Genomic DNA, 17,939 nt, shown 5'->3' with positions numbered 1-17,939 from the left:
TGCATCAAAGCCTCTGCCTTGGGCTCAGGTCTTGATCCCAGGGTCCTAGGATCAAGCCCCTCATCGGACTTTCTGCTCAGCAGGGAGCCTGCCTCCCTTCCTTTCTCTCTCTTCCTGCCTCTCTACCTGTGATCTGTCAAGTAAATAAATAAAATCTTAAAAAAAAAAAAATCAGTATAACAGCAAAAGGTTCATAGTCACAGAAATTTCATGTTGAAAGGAAACTTCCTTATCTAAACCAGAACTTACATAACCTTAGGAAAGCTGTAACATCCCTGGAGTCACACATCTGCTAGGCACTGTCAGCCTGAATATTAACTCCTTAATGTTTGTTTGCATTTTTGAGGTTCTCCCTGAATAGTAAATCTTTATGAGAATTCAGGAGGCAATTTGAGATGTTCTTGTCTTTCTTTTCTTTTCTTTTTTTTTTTTTTTTTAAGATTTTACTTATTTATTTGACACAGAGAGAGACGGCGAGAGAGGGAACACAAACAGGGGGAGAGGCAGAGGAGAAGCAGCCTCCTTGTGTAGCAGGGAGCCCTATGTGGGGCTGGATCCCAGGACCCTGGGGTCATGACCCTAGCCAAAGGGAGACACTTAATGACAGCCACCCAGGCGCCCCCTAGCTTTTCTATTTTTCTATTTTTTTTTTTTAAAGACTTTATTCCTTTATTTGACAGACAGAGATCACAAGTAGGCAGAGGGGGGGGGGGGGGGAAGCAAGCTCCCCAGGGTTCTGGGATGGAGACATGGGGCTCCATCCCAGAACCCTGGGATCATGACCTGAGCCGAAGGCAGAGGCTTTAACCCACTGAGCCACCCAGGCGCCCCTCTGTTTTTTTATATTATCTAAAAAATTTCTGTAACACTATTTTTTGTCCTGTCATTGTTTGTGTATGTGCATTTGTAGTCATCACAGTTATATTAAAAATATTTAGAATTTAATCTTTTTCTAAAATCATTTCTACATAAAAGACTTTTTTTAACCTTTATTCTTTTGGTATAAAGGAGGAAGAAATGTCTTTTGTGATTATTTTTAGTGCTCTGATTTGCTGTAGTGTAATTTACAACTGCCTCAGATGTTGAGCATTTTGATTATTGATATATACCATTGCAGTGATTATCTTTGTGTATGAGATTTTGGGAAATGTATTTATTGGGTTATTTCTTTAAGATAAATGTTTAGGATTGAGTGATATGAACATCTTTATAAATATTGCTACTTAACACCACTTTCCAAGAGGAAAGCATTTAAGGCAATGAGTATGTGTGCCAGATTTGCCATGATACTGGTAGTATTGATTGATTGTTGAGGATTTTTGTGGTACTTGTACAGGCTATCTCTAAGAACATTTCCCAGTGTTCACTCATTGTAGTTTGCTTATGTCTTTTCTGCTTACATACTTTGATCTAGCTTTTTGGTTAATTCATATGGAAACATTTTAATTAGTTTACCAGTCTGTTGTCCTTTCTTTCTTAAAAATTTTATTTATTCATTTGACGGAAGGGGAGAGAGAGAGAGAGAGAGCACAAGTGGGGGGAATAGGAGAGGGAGAAGCAGGCTTTCCCTTAAACAGAGACCCCGACATGGGGCTCGATCCCAGGACCCCGGGATCATGACCCAAGCTGAAGACAGACACTCAGTTTACTGAACACCCAGGCTCCCTGCTCTCGTCCTTTCTTGATAGTTACCTACAGCTGCTCTGTTTTGCAGGTCATTGGTGTTTTCTCCCTGGGGTTAAAAAGATCAAAACGAAACTGAACAATACTGAAAAATAGAATTTCAGCCTTAAAATACTGGCTTTGATATGGACTGGTAGCATTTACAGGGAGGAGAACTTAAGCACACCCTAAAGTCATTTTGAGTTTAAGGAAACAAAGACCACCACTTCTCTGTGGTATTCCAGCAACACAAGTGGAGGGATAAGTGTATCTATGGCTTTATTGACTGTAACTCAGACACTCCATATGACTGACATCTCATGTCTGTACCTACCCCTTTTGAGCCTAATGAATACATGATTTGTTTTGAAATAGTCAAATTCAAACTTCTCCAAATGCTTTCCCACCTTCCTTTTTTTTTTTTTTTTTTTTTTTTCTTTTTCCAGCTTATGTCCTAAGCATATATTTGATTTGTGTAGTCCAGGGACAGTGGTTACTAACTGATACCATTAGGTAATTAGTTACTCACGGAGCTTTTATTAATTTTTTCTATTTTAGCATAAGCCCATAGACTTACACAAAGTATGGTTTTTTAGAAGGAGGTTTCCAGCATATACTGTAAAGTCAAGCAGTTATTAACTACATTTACATGGTCTTAGTTGACTTGAAACAGAACCTGTGTATCTTTCTTGACCCTTATTTGAATATTCTTGTTACCATGTTATTATTTTGCTAAGCTTCTGTTCCATGGAATCATTAAAGCATTTCCCCATCAGTTAGCATTTAATATTAGTCTGTTGAATGTTTTGGTTCCTTACCCTTCTTCATGCTAAAACAAAAGTCAGTTCTCTTACTTTTTCCCCTCAGTCATACATGTTTGGTTTTGCAGGTTGGTTGTCAGAAATTTGGGGTGTTTCATTTAAGTGAAGTGTGGATGCTGTTGGTTGAAAGTTACCATGTATTTTTATCTTTCTCCTTTAGATTGAGTCTGTTTCTCATCCACTGGAAAACCATGGTGCCTCTGGTCATCCTTCAGAGTCATTATCTACCAAATCATGTGGAGCATTGAGACCTGTCAATGGAGTTATTAACACGTAAGTTTTAGGTCTTATACTTCTTGTGTGCAGTAGACTGGTAAAAGATGAATTGGGCTCTTAGTTATCCCTAGCTGGGACCAACCCTGGTTTAAAGACAAAAACCTTACTGCTTAAGAGTGTTGCGCATGCTTCTTACTGTATCAGGTCTATTTTAATTAGCATGCTTAATGTATTTCCCTTTTACTTACTGTAGCCTAAAATTAACTCACCGTGGGGAAGAAAATACAAGGTCCTACTTTTGTGAGTCATGGTTGGTCCTAGTCTTGGTAGACTTCTTGAGAAGTATTTACATAAACTCTTTTACTCTAGGGTGGATTAGCTCCCCGTAAAAGCTAGGCTTGTAAATCTGGATTGTATGAAAGTTGAAGGAAGCCCCCTGCAAGTGAAGGATATGTACCCATCCCTAAAAGTTGAATTTCCACCAGGAATCTCAAAACTAAGCACAGATGCTGCACACACATTAAGTGACATGCATCTGCCCCAGATACTCGTGTCTGTGATCATGTGTAAGTAGAGGAGGTTACACCAGCATTAGAGGCTCTGTTTCCTTGTTTTCTGAGAAGTGAATATTCTTCCTTCCCCTTGCATAGTCTTCAGCCTATTTTGGCAGACCACATTCCAGGTGACATCTCTGATGCTGAAGAACAGTTACAAAAAAAGCAACGACTCAATCTAGTTTCTTCATCAACTGATGGCACCTGTGTGGCAGCCCGAACGCGTCCTGTGCTGAGCTGTAAGAAACGAAGGCTTGTCCGACCCAACAGCATCGTTCCTCTTTCCAGGAAGGTCAGTACCAGTGAGACTTGGTCATTGTTCAACGGTGAGCCACAGGCTCAGATAGAATTATTAGTCTCTTGCCAACTTTGGTTCATTTAACTAGTGTTTTCCAAACTTGGCGAACCACCCAAGTTTCCTGGGGAGCCAGAGAAAATGCTCAGTTCCTGACACCTGTTTCCTAGAGATTCTGATTTGGTTGTTCTGAAGTTGGGCCTGGGACTCTTGTTTTCAGAAAAACAAAAAAACTCCCAGGTGGTTCTTTAGTCATTTTGGGAAATCATTGACGTGAGACTTTTAATCGAAATGGGAGAAAAGAAGTTTCAGTGCTGCCATCAGCACTGTGAAGGAAGGTGATGTGCTTCCCACTTGTTCTGTTACCACTGAAAATGGTGAAGTGGCATGCTTCCCTTCCGAATAAGAATCTCCATTAAAAATTTTAAATTGATGTAACTAAATAATGTTTGTCTTCACAGAGAAAATGGAGATAAATTTACGAGTGCGGGAAACTTTTGATTGCTCCCTCTTCAAGGAACAGAGTTGGATTTATTCCAAAACTAATGAAATAATACATCAGTAAAATTAATACCATGCAGTAATTAAGAGCATTAACTTTGAAGAGGATAAACCTGGGTTTGAATCGTGGCACTGCCACATGGTAGTTTTGTGATTCAGAGCATGTTAACAGCTCCCAGCTCCCCTCCCAAACCCTTCTCTTCTCTGCAAGCCTTGGAGACCTCATAGGGTTGTTTGAAATTTAATGAAGTGCATGTGACTTGCTTATGTGGGGTGTGTGGCTGATAAGTTCCTGGTACAAAGTGGCTGTTACTGTTAGGACTTTTGTTATTGTTCACTCCTTCACTCATTCAACAAATATTTATTGAGCTCCTACAGTGAGTTAGGTCTGTTCTGTGCACTGGGAATACAACACTAAACAAAAACAGTTAAAAATGTTGTGCTCCTGAAATACGCTAGTGGGTAGAGACAAAATAAAACAATAAATTAAGTATAATGGTATGTCCTATAGTTTAAGTACTGGGGAGAAAAATGTAGCAGATGAAAGGAGTAGGGACTGCTAGGGAGCTCAGATGGAATTAAGCCTTGAGGCAGTCTAAGGATGAGGGAGAGACTGGGAAGGAGTGAAGAGTGAAGTAGAAGGAAAACGAAGAAAGTGAGACACATACTTGGAAGGTAAATGAGTAACGTGTCAGGAAGTGGAAGGTAATGTGTGAGATGCTGTAGCCAGGTCCAGGTCCATGAAGACTGTGAACTGGCTGTTGGGTGTGGTGGGGTTAAGGCTGTTGGAGATCTGTGTGAGCAGTTTGGCTAATGGGAGAAGAGTGAAATTCTGCTTGGATTGGGTTCAGGAGAGGATGGGAGGCAACGAATTGAGGGAATCGTTTAGGGTAACACTTTGAAAGAATGCTTCTGTAAAGGAGAGCAGAGAAATAGCTCATTTGAAGGGAAATCTTTCTTATGATAGAGCTTCTGCACTATATTTGCTGATGAGAAAACTGCTGACAAGAGAGAATTATTGGAACCATTATTGGAACTACCACCCAAGAAAGGTGGTTACTAGTTTATCTACAAGTATGGAATATGAAAAACAAATGTTTAATGTCATTGTTACTAACTTACCTACATATTTTGCAGTATCTCTGCTTTATTGTAGATCTAAATATAAAACTCACTTTAGGGAACTTGCTCAGTTTTACAGGACAGTTACCTTAGCTGAATGACAGCTGGAATTTTATTCCATCAAATTTTACCAGCACTTCTGAAATTATAATGAATCTTACAGTTGAGATGTATTGGGGTGTCTAGGTGTCTCAGTTGGTTAAGCATTTGCCTTTGGCTCAGGTTATGATCTCAGGGTCCTGGGACTAAGCCCCCACATCAGGCTCCCTGCTTTGTGGGGAGCTCGCTTTTCCCACGCCACCCCACTTGTCCTCTCTCGCTGTCTCTCTCTCTCTCTCAAATAAATAAATAAAATCTTTAAAAAAACAAAACAATCGAGATGTACTTTTAGTGTAGTAGCAAGTTTCTTCTGGTCCTAAAAGGTTGTTTTTCTGTCATTAGTATCTTAAATTGAGTGACTACAACGAAGGGGGTTCAGTAGGTTAAACTTGCTGGAAATAAATAGGAATGACGCCTATCAGTAAATAATGAAAGGCTTTGAAGGCCCAAACTGTTGATTTGGGTTTTATTATCTAGATTTTAGAGAATTTTAGTTTTATAAGGTTTTTTTTTTTTTTTTTAAAGATTTATTTATTTATTTATTTATTTATTTATTTGACGGACAGAAATTACAAGTAGGCAGAGAGGCAGGTGGGGTTGTGGGGGCGAGCAGGCTCCCCGCTGAACAGAGAGCCCGACACGGGCCTCGATCCCAGGACCCCGAGATCATGACCTGAGCTGAAGGCAGAGGTTTAACCCACTAAGCCACCCAGGTGCCCCATAAGCTATTTTTAAAAGATAAAGTGTGCAGATAGTTTATGTTTGGAATAGATTGGCCATAAAAGATGCTGGAGTCAGAAAGACAGACCAATAACAATAGTAATTCTAGAGGAAAAAATAGTCTGAAGGCTCCAAAGCTCTTGGGATACAATAGATTTAAAAACTCTAGTCCGAAGGAAGAATCGCCAGGGTGTCATGAATGTCAGAGTTGGGAGGACTGAGAGCTTTGAGATTGGGAGAGTAGGGTTATCTTCCATGGAAATCAGTAAGACCTGGGAGAACTGTATCACCATTTTATTGTAATAGTGCAGGTCAGAACAAGTTGCCTGCACTGTTAGGTATTGGTATTTCATCACTGTTAGGGGCCTGGTTTGGTAGATGCCAGTGGTTAGCTAAGCCTATGAAGAAACACTCAGGTGGGAAATTTTTATAACACGTATCATTAATGTTTATTTCCTGCCCTCCTATTCTGTGAGGTAAATATTTACAGGTTAATCTAAAATTTTCCTAGATAACAAAATTTCAAATCAATAGAAGTTTTAAAATAAATGTGGGCCCAATATAGGGTTGCTTTTTTATTTTGTTAGAAAAAGTTATTTCATAAAATATCATAGTACAGATATTTTTAAAAGAAAAAATAACATGCCATGAGATTTTCAGATTGGCCTTAATAGCATTTCTTTTTAATTTCTAAGATCATACGGTTCTTTTTAGTTTCTATTTTCTTAACAGAATTTTTCAGAATATAGTTACCATACAGTGTATAGTGTTATACAGTTACACAGTATAGTAATACATCACTCAGTGCTCATCACAAGTGCACACTCCTTGATCCCTACCACCTGTTCCACCCAGCCCCCCCTCCCCTTCCCACTCCTCTGGTAACCATCAGTTTATTCTCTATAGCTAAGAATATTTCCTGGTTTGTTTCTCGTGCTTTTTTCCTTCTTTGTTTCTTAAATTCCACATGAGTGAAATCATATGGTATTTGTCTTCTCTGACTTTATAATCTCTAGCTCCATCCATATCATTGCATATGGCAAGATTTCTTTTTTATGGCTATTATTCCATTGTGTGTGTGTGTGTGTGTGTGGGTGTACACAGGTACACCCACACACACCACCTCTTATTTATCCATTCATCTATCAATGGACATTTGAGCTGCTTCTGTAATTTTGGCTATAAATAATGCTGCTATATAAATATAAGGGGGTAGCATTTCTTATCAGATGATTTGGCAGTGCTCTGGTGTGATTTTGGAATTTTATAGTCTGTGTTGGAAGATAATTATATAGGAGGATTGCCCTGGGTTAATTTTAAAGTCATATTCTAGAGAATTTCCAGTGGTGGTTCACTTCTTCCTCTTGTATCACATTTGAAGATATAGAGGACATTACATATAGTAGTACTAGGACATTCTCTTAAGGCACAGTGTCATGTGATATTTGTGGTTGAAAACTAGAGAACTAAAATGATTGAGTTTGTATTACAAGTGAAGAATTTGGGGCACTTGAGTCGCTCAGTTGGTTAAGCAGGTGACTTTTGGTTTGGCTAGTAGTCATGATCTCAGGGTCCTGGGACTAAGCCCCATGTTGGGCTCTGCACTCAGTGGGGAATCTGCTTGAGGGCTCTCTGTCTCCCTTTCCTTTTGCCCCTCCCCCCTCGCACACATGCGCTCTCACTCTCGCTCTCAAATAAATCCTTAAAGTAGTAAATGTGAATAACTTGAAATCAAATAAGATACATTCTTTACTGACAGAGTCTTCTTATGATAGGTATTGGAGGCCTAACTTAAGTACTAGTCAAACTTTTGGGAAGGAGCAGGAGTGCCACATGGACATTTGCAGTTGTTATAAAACACAGACAAAATAAATTTTGAAAAGCTGAAGATAAAATAGAGGTAGAAGCTCTCATATTTTATTTATAAGCTGTCCTCAAGCCAAAAGAATTTCTTAATGCTTTGAACTAATATTCTGTGATTAACAGAAAATGATGAATACAGCTTTATTTTGATAGTGGAATTCATCCATGTGCATTGTATTGGGTTTTTAATGGAAATTACTTCAGAGATAATTGATAAAATTTATAGTATTAAAAGGATGTAATTTTTCCATGTATGCAGTATTTTATTTCTTCATTCAGGTTTTTTTGTTGTTGTTGTGTCGTTTTTGTTTCTAAGATTTTATTTATTTATTTGACAGAGACACAGCCAGAGAAGGAACACAAGCAGGGGGAGTAGGAGAGGGAGTAGCAGGCTTCCTGCCAAGCAAGGAGCCAATCGATCTCAGGGCCCTGGGATCATGACCTGAGCCGGAGGCAGCCACTTAATGACTGAGCCACCCAGTCGCCCCACTTCATTCAGTTTTTATATATTTCCTACATTCTTGATATTTTTGTGATGCAAATGAGATCTTTTCTGTTAGTGTTATTTTATGAGTGTTGTTGATTCCTGTAACTGAACACTTTCCATGAACTCTGTGTTTTCGTTGATTATTTTAAATTTTCTAGACAGGCTACAAATAATGTGATACCTCTTTATACACTTCTTACTCCTTTTCCTTGACTAGATGTGATGTACTTACAGAGCAGTATTAGGAAATAGTTGATCACAATGAGGCATCTCATTCCTGGTTTTAATGGCAATACTGCCTTTTCTTCTTTCTTTTTTCTTTTTTTTGTTAGAGAAAAGGATGGAGGGGGGCAAAAAGAGTGGGGAAGAGAATCTTAAGCACACTCTCTAGCCCAGTGCTGAGCCCAACACAGGACTTGATCTTATGACCTGAGCCAAAAGTGCCACCCAAGCACCCCTCACGGTGATAACTTTCAGAAGTTTAGTATTAATTTTGATGTAGGATGACTTCTTAGAACGAATAAGAACACTTTACCATTTGCTGTAGTCTGGAAAACTAAAGATTTTTCAGTAAGTATCTATTTCTTTAAAATTTGTTGGAACTTAAAGACCATCTGAGACCAGCATCTATTTTACAGAAAATTACCCATCAGATTTTTCAAATTAACTGATACAGAATTTTATAGAAAGCATTCTTCATTTTTTAAAGTCCTTATTATCTGTAGTTATGTCCATTTCTCAGTCTTAATTACATTTGTCTCTTCTTACTTGATTAATCTTGTCAACAGTTTTCTTATTTTATCGGTCATTTCAAAGATTGGTCAGTTGCTTTTAATTCCTTCTTCCTTCCCGTGGTCTTGGGTCTTGGTTTGTTGGGTTTGGTGTTTTATTGTTTGTTTTGTTTTTCTCGCCTCTCTGCCTTTTACTCAAATGCTTAGTTAATTTATTTTCTGTTCTTTCTTATGTATTAATAAAAGTGTTTAACTTTTTGTATTTTCTTCATGTAGTTTTGGATGGCATTCCACACAGCCTTTGATGTGTGAAGTATTCTTTTTGCAATTTGTAAATTGCGTTTGAGTTTTCCAGTTATTTTCCCAAGAGTTATAAATTGAGTTTCCAATTGGTTAGTTTTGCTTTTTTAAACTTTTCATTATTTAGTTTTTGCTTTTTAAATGTTTTGTTATTTAATTACTAATTTTTATAGCATTTGGGTTAAAGGGTGTTTCTGTAGTTTCTCCTTATATATGTAGTCCGTTATGTTGATTTTTCTAAAAAATGTCATTGGTGTCTAGTCTGGAGTTCTATGTGATTATATCCTCTTAGTGACTTATGGCTTCTGCAGTAATTTTTGCCTCACATTCTCCTTTCCTTGATACAGTCTTAGAGTATGTGATTTTTTTTCACCCATGCTTTTAGCATTTTGTTTTCTGTATGTTTTTTGAAACATCATGTTTTTTAAATCTCCATAAAGTCTTTGATTTTAATGGAGATTTTATTAAATAAAAGTTTCTCATTTTATATTCAGTTTTTAAAGTGGACTTAAAGGCTTATTTAGATTTATTTTTACTGTAACATTTCATTGTTTATTGATAGTCCTTTTTATAACTTAATATATGCCTATTTATTGAATTGGGTTTTTTTTTTTTTTTAAGATTGATTGATTTATTTGACAGAGAGAGAGAGATCACAAATATGCAGAGCAGCAGGCAGAGAGACGAGGGGAAGCAGGTTCCCCGCCAGCAGAGAACCCGATGCAGGGCTCAGTCCCAGGACCCTGAGATCATGACCTGAGCCAAAGGCAGAGGCTCAACCCACTGAGCCACCCAGGCATCCCTCATTTATAGAGTTCTTAATTTTAGTTTTTCAGGATTAGAGCAACAGTTTGACCATGTTTCAGGTTCTTAGCTCATAACCTTTGTCCCTTAAAACTGTTTCACTGTCTTTGCGGTTGGAGAGGGTGATTATTTATTGTTTTGTTTTGGCATAGAATTAAAATGATCTTATTTTCAATCCTTCAGTATTGCTAACCAGTTCTGTTGTACACTGCCCAGTGTGGTAGCTACTGTAGCCACGTGTAGCTATTTAAAATTAAGATAAAAAATTTGTACCTCAAAAAAACACATTTCAAGTGTTCAGTAGTCAGTCGCATGTGAGTCGTGGCTACCGTATTTAAGTCACACAAATACTGAACACTTCCATCATTGCAGAACTGCAGTGGAGAGTGCTGCAGGATTTTAATACGGTCCTGCCAAGTCTCCTATACTAGCTCTGGTTCTTGATTTCCCAGTTTGTAGTTGGAAGTGGGAGGATTCCAGTTACCTCTGTGTTACTGTTTTCTCTCCTGTTTGTTTAGCTCTTACTACCTGCTGCTCCTCACTGTCATCATTCAGTTAAACATGGAAGTGATTGCCATAGTTTGGATGCACATGATAAGTACTCATATGGTAGCTGTTCACATTTCTGTCATGGTTCTCATCTCTTTGGTTCTCTTGTAGTATAAAGGAAGAAAGACAAGTTTATTGCTCACATCCTATTTTAATTCTCCATATCATTAGTTCTGACCATAGTTCCTCTTAGGTAGGTTTTAGTTCTGCTACCATGGGTAGTTATGATTTTTTCTTTTATTCTTTTCAAATTTTATATTTCCTTTCTATGTCATCTTACTGCCCTTCATCTTCCCTGTTCTGTGTAATAGAAGTTGTGTTATCTTTTACTCTTCTGGAGATGAGAGAAGTTTCATTAATTAATTGTTTTATCAAACTTGTTTAATAGTTTTCTGGATTTCTGAATTTCTCAGATTTGCTTCCTTTTCCCTTATTCTGCAGTATTCTCACAGTCCCCATGCTGAGGGGTTTTTTCTCTTTCTTTTATTATTCTTAAATAATAAGTTGATCTATCCAGACGTGATTTCACTACAGAAAGTTAATAGCTGGGGGTATTTATTTCCTATCACGGTTCTAGAGGCTAGAAGTTTGAAATCAAGGTGACAGCCCTTGCTGCGTCTGGAGGCTCGCAGAAGGAGAATCCTTTCTTCCCACTTCCTGCTGTCTTTGCTCATGGTTGCTAGCAAACTGTAGCATTCCTTGGCTTGAAGCAGCATCTCTCCTGTCTCTGCCTCTGTTTTTACACGATCATCTTCCCTGTGTGTCTGTATCTTTGTGTTTTCACATGGTCTTATTATGGACGCCATTTATTGAGTTTAAGGCCACCCCAGTTCAGTATATCACCTCGTGTTAAACTAATCACATTAGCAAAATTCTGTTTACCAATAAGGTCACATTCTGTAGTTCTGGTTGAGCATGAATATTGTGGTGGGGTCCGGGGGTGGTGGTGGGGACACTATTGTACTCAGCACACTGGCCATTGGTCCTAGTCTGCTACTCATATGATGGTTGAATCTTTTTCTTAATTCTAAATCTGGAAAGGTATTATTCCTAATTCAGTTCATGGGTTTCAGCAACTTTCCTACTTAACATACCTTTGCTCTACTTGGAGAAATAGTTGGGCTTCTACTCCCACTGCCAGTTTTCTGGAGCTCTTCTGTGCCACTGACTTTACTATGTGAAGAACTTGAATTCCCTGTTTATGGAAAAACTTAACCAGGTTTACTTGCCTCCTTCCCTAATTTTTTTTTTTAATTCTGTAAAGTATAAAGAACGATAATAACAAACATTACGTACATACCATCTCAAATGTTAGTATTTAACCTTTTTTTAATATTTAAAAGAAAATTACAGATGAAGAATATTTGTTTCATTCTCTGTTATCTCCTCTGCCTGCTTCCTTCGGCAGAGGTAACCACTATCATGAATTTGGCGTCATGGACCCAGTTCAGGTTCTCTTAGATTTTCACTACACATATATGTATCCATGAGGAACGTGCAGTATGTATTGTTTAGTTTAATGTTCATATAAAAATTTATGTAAATGCCGTCATTGTGTACGTATTCGGGAAGTTGGTTGGTGTGTGTGTGTTTTTAACTCATTGTTTCCATTTCAAGATCTCCATGTTGATAGACATAATTTTAGTTCATCTTTTGTAAATAGTCCACATTTCCTTAAAAAAATACAGTGTTTTTGTGGGTGTGAGTATATCCATATCCCGTTTGTTGACTTCAGTGTTCTAAATTTAACTTCTGTTTTGGGCTTAATAATTGTGTTCATATCTTCTGTGTCCTTTGGCCTCCTTTCTGTTTCTCTCTGAAATGTATTTGGTATGTAACCATTGCGTATGGTTAAAGTGTACAGCATGTTGATTTGATCATTGATAATGCAGCATGCCTGCCAGTTGTAGCCTTAGCTAATACCTCTATCATGTCACAGATGTATCATTTCTTTCTTGTGGTAGAAATAATTACGATCTAGTCTCTTCGCATATTTATAATATAATACTGTTGTCTCTGTAGTCACTATACTGTGTATTAGATCCCCAGGACTTACTTACCTACTAACTGCAAGTTTATACTTTTAAACAACCTCTCTTATTTCCCTATCTCCCATTTCTGTTTGTTTGTTTGTTTTAACGCATATGTATTCATATAGTTCCAAGATGACTGGTTAGATGTAGACAAATTCATGGTTATTTCTTCTTTTCATCTTAACCTTTCATCACTTTGTTGTTCCCTTTTGATTTCTAGTAATGATTTTACTTTAAATGGATGTCTTGATAAATACTCGCTAGGTATATCTTTTTTCATCTCTTTGTTTTCACTTTTTTTGTGACCGTTTGTTTTAGCAGAGATGCATTTACATTTACTCTGATTACTATTAGATTTGGAATCATTGCTTCCATAATTTTTTTTTAAGTCTTATCATCTCTTGGCCTGTTTTGTTTTGTTGTTTTTTTCCTCTTCTGCTTTTGGGTTTCATTTCTTACTATTTGGGGAATAATAGGACTTGGGAATGCCTCTTTTTAAAACTTTTTTTTTCATTATCTATAATTGATCTTTAATATTTTAGTTACCTTGTTTTTATTTTTTTATTTTTTATATTTGTTTAAGTAGGCTCCACACCCAACATGGGACTTGAACTCATGACCCTGAGATTAAGAGTTAGATGCTCTACTAGCTTAGGCAGTCAGACACTCCAGTTACCTTGTTTTTTAAATCCTTCCCAAATTAGTCTGTAAAGTCATACTTCTGTACATTGACCAACACATTTACCATTCTTGCTCATAGTTACTTTCTGAGTCCCACTCTCCTCCTTGCTAAATAAATACTTCTTTGGTAGCCTTCCAACAATGGTCTAGTAATTTTACAACTCAGTATTTACATAGTGTGTTTTGTGTGAATATATAGTTATAAATTGCCTTTATTCTTGAATGGTGGTGTGACGGCATGTAAAATTTTATATTCAGCAGTGTGAAGATACTGCATTGCATTCCAGTATTTATTGTTGATGAAAATTCTGATGTCATTTTGTCATTCTTCTCTAGGGTAATTTAAATTTCCCAACCCCCTACCTTCGGTACTATTTTTATGTTTTGCAAGAACAAGGGACGTATTTAGATGTATGAATTAATTTTTAGCCATTTAGGGTTTGGTTTTCATCTCGTTCTGAAAGGTCTTGTCTGGAGTTTTGAAAATTTGGAAATTACTTCTTTAAACTTTTCCTCTTTCTCCTCTTTAATATGGAATGTCTGTTTATATGTAGATTGTTGTAGATGTTGTTATTCTCCTTCCATACCTCTTTTTTGTATACTTCCCATTTCCATCTCTCTGTCTTGCTCTGTTTTATTCTCAGTAGACTTCTGTGCCTGTTCTTCCGTTCCTCAGGTTTCTCTCCAGCTATGTTTAGTTTACCGTTAAACCTGCTGGGACACCTGGGTGGTTCAGTTGGTTAAGCGTTTGCCTCAGCTCAGGTCATGATCCCAGGGTCCTGAGGTCAAGTCCTCCATTGGGCTCCTTGCTCAGTGGGGAGCCTGCTTCTCCCTCTGCCTGCTCTGCTTGCCACTTCCCCTGCTTGTGCTCTCTCTCTCTGACAAATAAATAAAATTAAATAAATTAACACCTCTATTTCTTTAAAAAACAAAAACAAAAAAACCTGTCAGTTGTTTGGGGTTTTTTTTGTTTTTGTTTTTTTAAAGATTTTATTTTTTTGAGAGAGCAAGCATGAGCAGCGGGGAGGGTTGTAAAGGGAGAAACAGATTTCCCGTTGAGCCGGAAGCCCAATGTGGGACTCTATTCCACGACCCTGGGATCATGACTTCGGTTGGTCAGAGTCGTCAGATGCTTAACTAACTGAGCCATCCAGTTGCCCCACCATGTTTTTCATTCTGAATTTATTTGTGGTTACTTTTAGAAACATCTTTTTTTTTTTTCATCCTTTCCTATTCTTTTATGATGTTCATTCCTTTATCTGTTTGAAAGACTATTAAAAGATTTTATTTATTTGACAGACAGAAATCACAAGTAGGCAGAGAGGCAGGCAGAGAGAGAGAGGGGAAGGGAGGCAGGCTCCCTGCTGAGCAAAGAACCTGATGTGGGGCTCGATCCCAGGACCCTGGTATCATGACCTGAGCCGAAGGCAGAGGCTTTAACCCACTGAGCCACCCAGGCACTCCATTACTGTTTTTTTAAGAGAACCATGTAGGCTTGTTATGTTTGCCAGCGGTAGAGAACATGAGGTTTCTGCATCTTCGGCCAATATACTTACTTTAAAATTGCTTTCAGATTACTCCATTTCCAGAGGTGCCTGGGTGTGTCAGTGAGTAGAGCATGGAACTCTCGATCTTGGGGTCCTGAGTTTGAGCTCCACGTTGGGCTTAGAAATCACTTTTAAAAAATTATTCCATTTCTAGTTTCTTGAGAATGAGTTCTCCGCATTTTTCCATCTGCTGACTGCTGCATATCAGTCTGTTCTTTTCTGCTTTGTAATCTTTTACAGTGAGCTCACCTGGGGTGGGGTGAGGAAGGCATGTTTTCTGTGGGAGTCTTACGTGATCCCTAGACTATGGAAGTGTCCTGAAAGCACAGTTTCCCATTGATCATCTTTTCCCTTTTCAAAAAACTTTTTTTTTTTTTTTTTAAGATTTTATTTATTTGATGGAGAGAGCGCGTGAGCACCAGGGGAGTGGCAGGCAGAAAGAGAAGCAGGCTCCTCGCAGAGCAGGGAGCCAAATGTAGGGCTTGATCCCTGGGATCATGACCTGAGCTGAAGGCAGATGGTTAATGACTCAGCTACCCAGGTGCCCCTAAACTAATTCATTTAGAAATATCATCTTTGCTGCATATTAAGGTGTCATGTATACTTTGGTCTAGTTCTCTTTCTGTTTAATTGTTCTGTAGCAGACTATTTTAAATACTGTAATCTTAAAATACTTTGATATATAGTAGGACAAATTACTCCCTCTCTGTCTTTGCTTATCAGAGATTTTATGGGGACTTCTCCCTTTAAAACTATATTCTTTCAGTTGCAGTTTTATGATTATTTATTTAAATCTTATTTGCCTCTTCCTTCCCCAACAAAACCTTAATAAGATTGTAGATTAATTTGTAGATTATTAGTAGTTTTTAAAAGGTTTGTGTTTACAAGTTTTAGTTAAACTTACTCTTGTTTTTTGTTGTTACAGTCAAGGAAAGATTTTTTTTTTTCGCTTAAATGTTTCTAAATAACAGTTAAATTTTTTTAAGAAGGTGACATTTCAGAAAAAGACCTGAGGTGAGAGTAACTGTGTGAAGGCCCATCGTCTGGAATTCTGCCTGCCATATTGAGGCAATAGCAATGGTAGAGTGAGCAAGGAGAGAAGCAGGGAGTAAAAGGAAATGAGGTCAGAGAAGGGATAGAGGTGACAGATGCTATAAAGCTTTGTGCGCACTGTTTGCAAGAACTTTGGCTCTTCTTTATGAGAGGAGGAGCCACTGAGGACTGGTAAGTCAAGGTCACACCTACTACGTATTTATTTGATTAGTTGGAAGGAGGAGCAAGCAGGAAGACAAGTTAGGAGTCATTTAAAAAATTCATATGAGAGGGATGCCTGCGTGGCTCAGTCAGTTAAGCCCCGGACTCCTGATTTCAGCTCAGGTGGTGAGATCAAGCCGCACGTCAGACTCTGCCGGGTGTGGAGCCTTCTTAAGAGTCTCCCTCTCCCCCTATCCCCTGCTACCCCTCTCTTTTTTTTTTTTTTTTTTTTTTTTAATATTTTATTTATTTGACAGAGAAATCACAACTAGGCAGAGAGGCAGGCAGAGAGAGATGAGGAAGCAGGCTCCCTGCCGAGCAGAGAGCCCGATGCGGGGCTCGATCCCAGGACCCTGGGATCACGACCTGAGCCGAAGGCAGAGGCTTTAACCCACTGAGCCACCCAGGCGCCCCCTGCCACCCCTCTCTTAAAAAAAAAAAAAAAAAGAGAAAAGATACTCAGACCAGAGTGACTGCAGTTGAGGCAATTATAAAGTGGTCAGATTCTGGATACATTAAGAAGGTAGAGACCACAGAATTTCATGATTGGATATGGGGTATGGTAAGAGAAGGGAGTTTAGTATGAGTTCAGAGATTTAAAACTGAGCAGCTAGAAGATGGGAAGAGCTCAGTTTTGAACCGAGGTGCCTTACGTTAAGACATGTAAGTCAAGCTGAGTGAGCAGTTAATGTACAAATGAAATCTCCACTTGCTCAGGTTTGGTTGTTTATATTTGTTGTGATGTTTAAAATTTCTTATTATAAAATATATATTGTGATAAAAAAAAAAACAAATAGGTTCTGGGGCGCCTGGGTGTCTTAGTCAGTTAAGCATCTGCATTCAGCTCAGGAATGATCCTGGGGTCCTGGGATAAAGCCCTGTGTCAGGCTCGCTGCTCAGCGGGGAGTCTACTTCTCCCTCTGCCCCTCCCCCAACTTGTTCTCTCTCTTTCAAGTAAAGAAAGGAAGAAAGAAAGAAATTTTTTTTAAGAGAATCTTATTTTTCTGAAAGGACAGTAGAATTCTCATTTCTTTATGTTAGTATCAACCATCTTAATTGAATAGAAAATGATCTGTTCTTAAATGCATTTCTTTCTTTCTTTCTTTCTTTTTAAAGATTTTACTTGTCAGAGAGCACAAACAGAGGAAGTGTCAGGCAAAGGGAAAAGCAGGCTTCTCGCTGAGCAAAGAGCCTGATGTGGGACTTGATTTCAGGACTCTGGGCTCATGACTTGAGCTGGAGGCAGATACTTAACTGGCTGAGCCATCCAGGTGTCCCTCCTTAATGTTTATAAAGCTTTGACCAGGGAAATAGACTGTCCCAGCCTCTCTCTTTTTTATGCATATATATGCTATTCCTTTATTAGATGGAATACAAAAATATGTTAACATTGAACATCACAGAAATGCATAATTTGTACACACATATTACATATATATACACAGTTTCCAGTTTTTAACTTAACTAGTGCTTTTTTGAGTTCTTGATCTTAATCTCTTCCTTTAGTTTTTATTTTGTTATTTTTGCCATATTCTTTTCCCTCTACACCCAGTCTGTTGGCTGTTGACTTAAGGGTATGCTGGAGCCACAAAATGGAATGTTCATTTTTCAGCTAATTGATGCCATGGATTAGTTTATGAGGAGAACATATCTCCATTTTAAGATTTATTATTTTGATAACTTTTTCTAATTTATTTTTA

General features: G+C 38.1%; 1 protein-coding gene across 5 annotated transcripts in view; it reads left to right on the top strand.

The window, feature by feature from the left end:
• The window catches only part of KANSL1 (KAT8 regulatory NSL complex subunit 1), a 182,886-nt gene that overhangs the window by 147,245 nt on the left and 17,702 nt on the right, over positions 1–17,939 (top strand). For all 5 annotated transcript variants that reach the window (XM_045984617.1, XM_045984616.1, XM_045984615.1 and 2 more), the window contains 2 exons: positions 2,644–2,756; positions 3,350–3,545. In XM_045984617.1, the coding sequence (XP_045840573.1) occupies positions 2,644–2,756; positions 3,350–3,545 (309 nt within the window). The remainder of the gene's footprint in view (positions 1–2,643; positions 2,757–3,349; positions 3,546–17,939) is intronic.

Source organism: Meles meles, chromosome 18 (genome assembly GCF_922984935.1).
Source record: "Meles meles chromosome 18, mMelMel3.1 paternal haplotype, whole genome shotgun sequence".
NCBI classification, from domain to species: Eukaryota; Metazoa; Chordata; class Mammalia; order Carnivora; family Mustelidae; genus Meles; species Meles meles.
The sequence above is the reverse complement of the archived record's forward strand: the minus strand, read 5'-3'. Positions and strand labels throughout refer to the sequence as shown.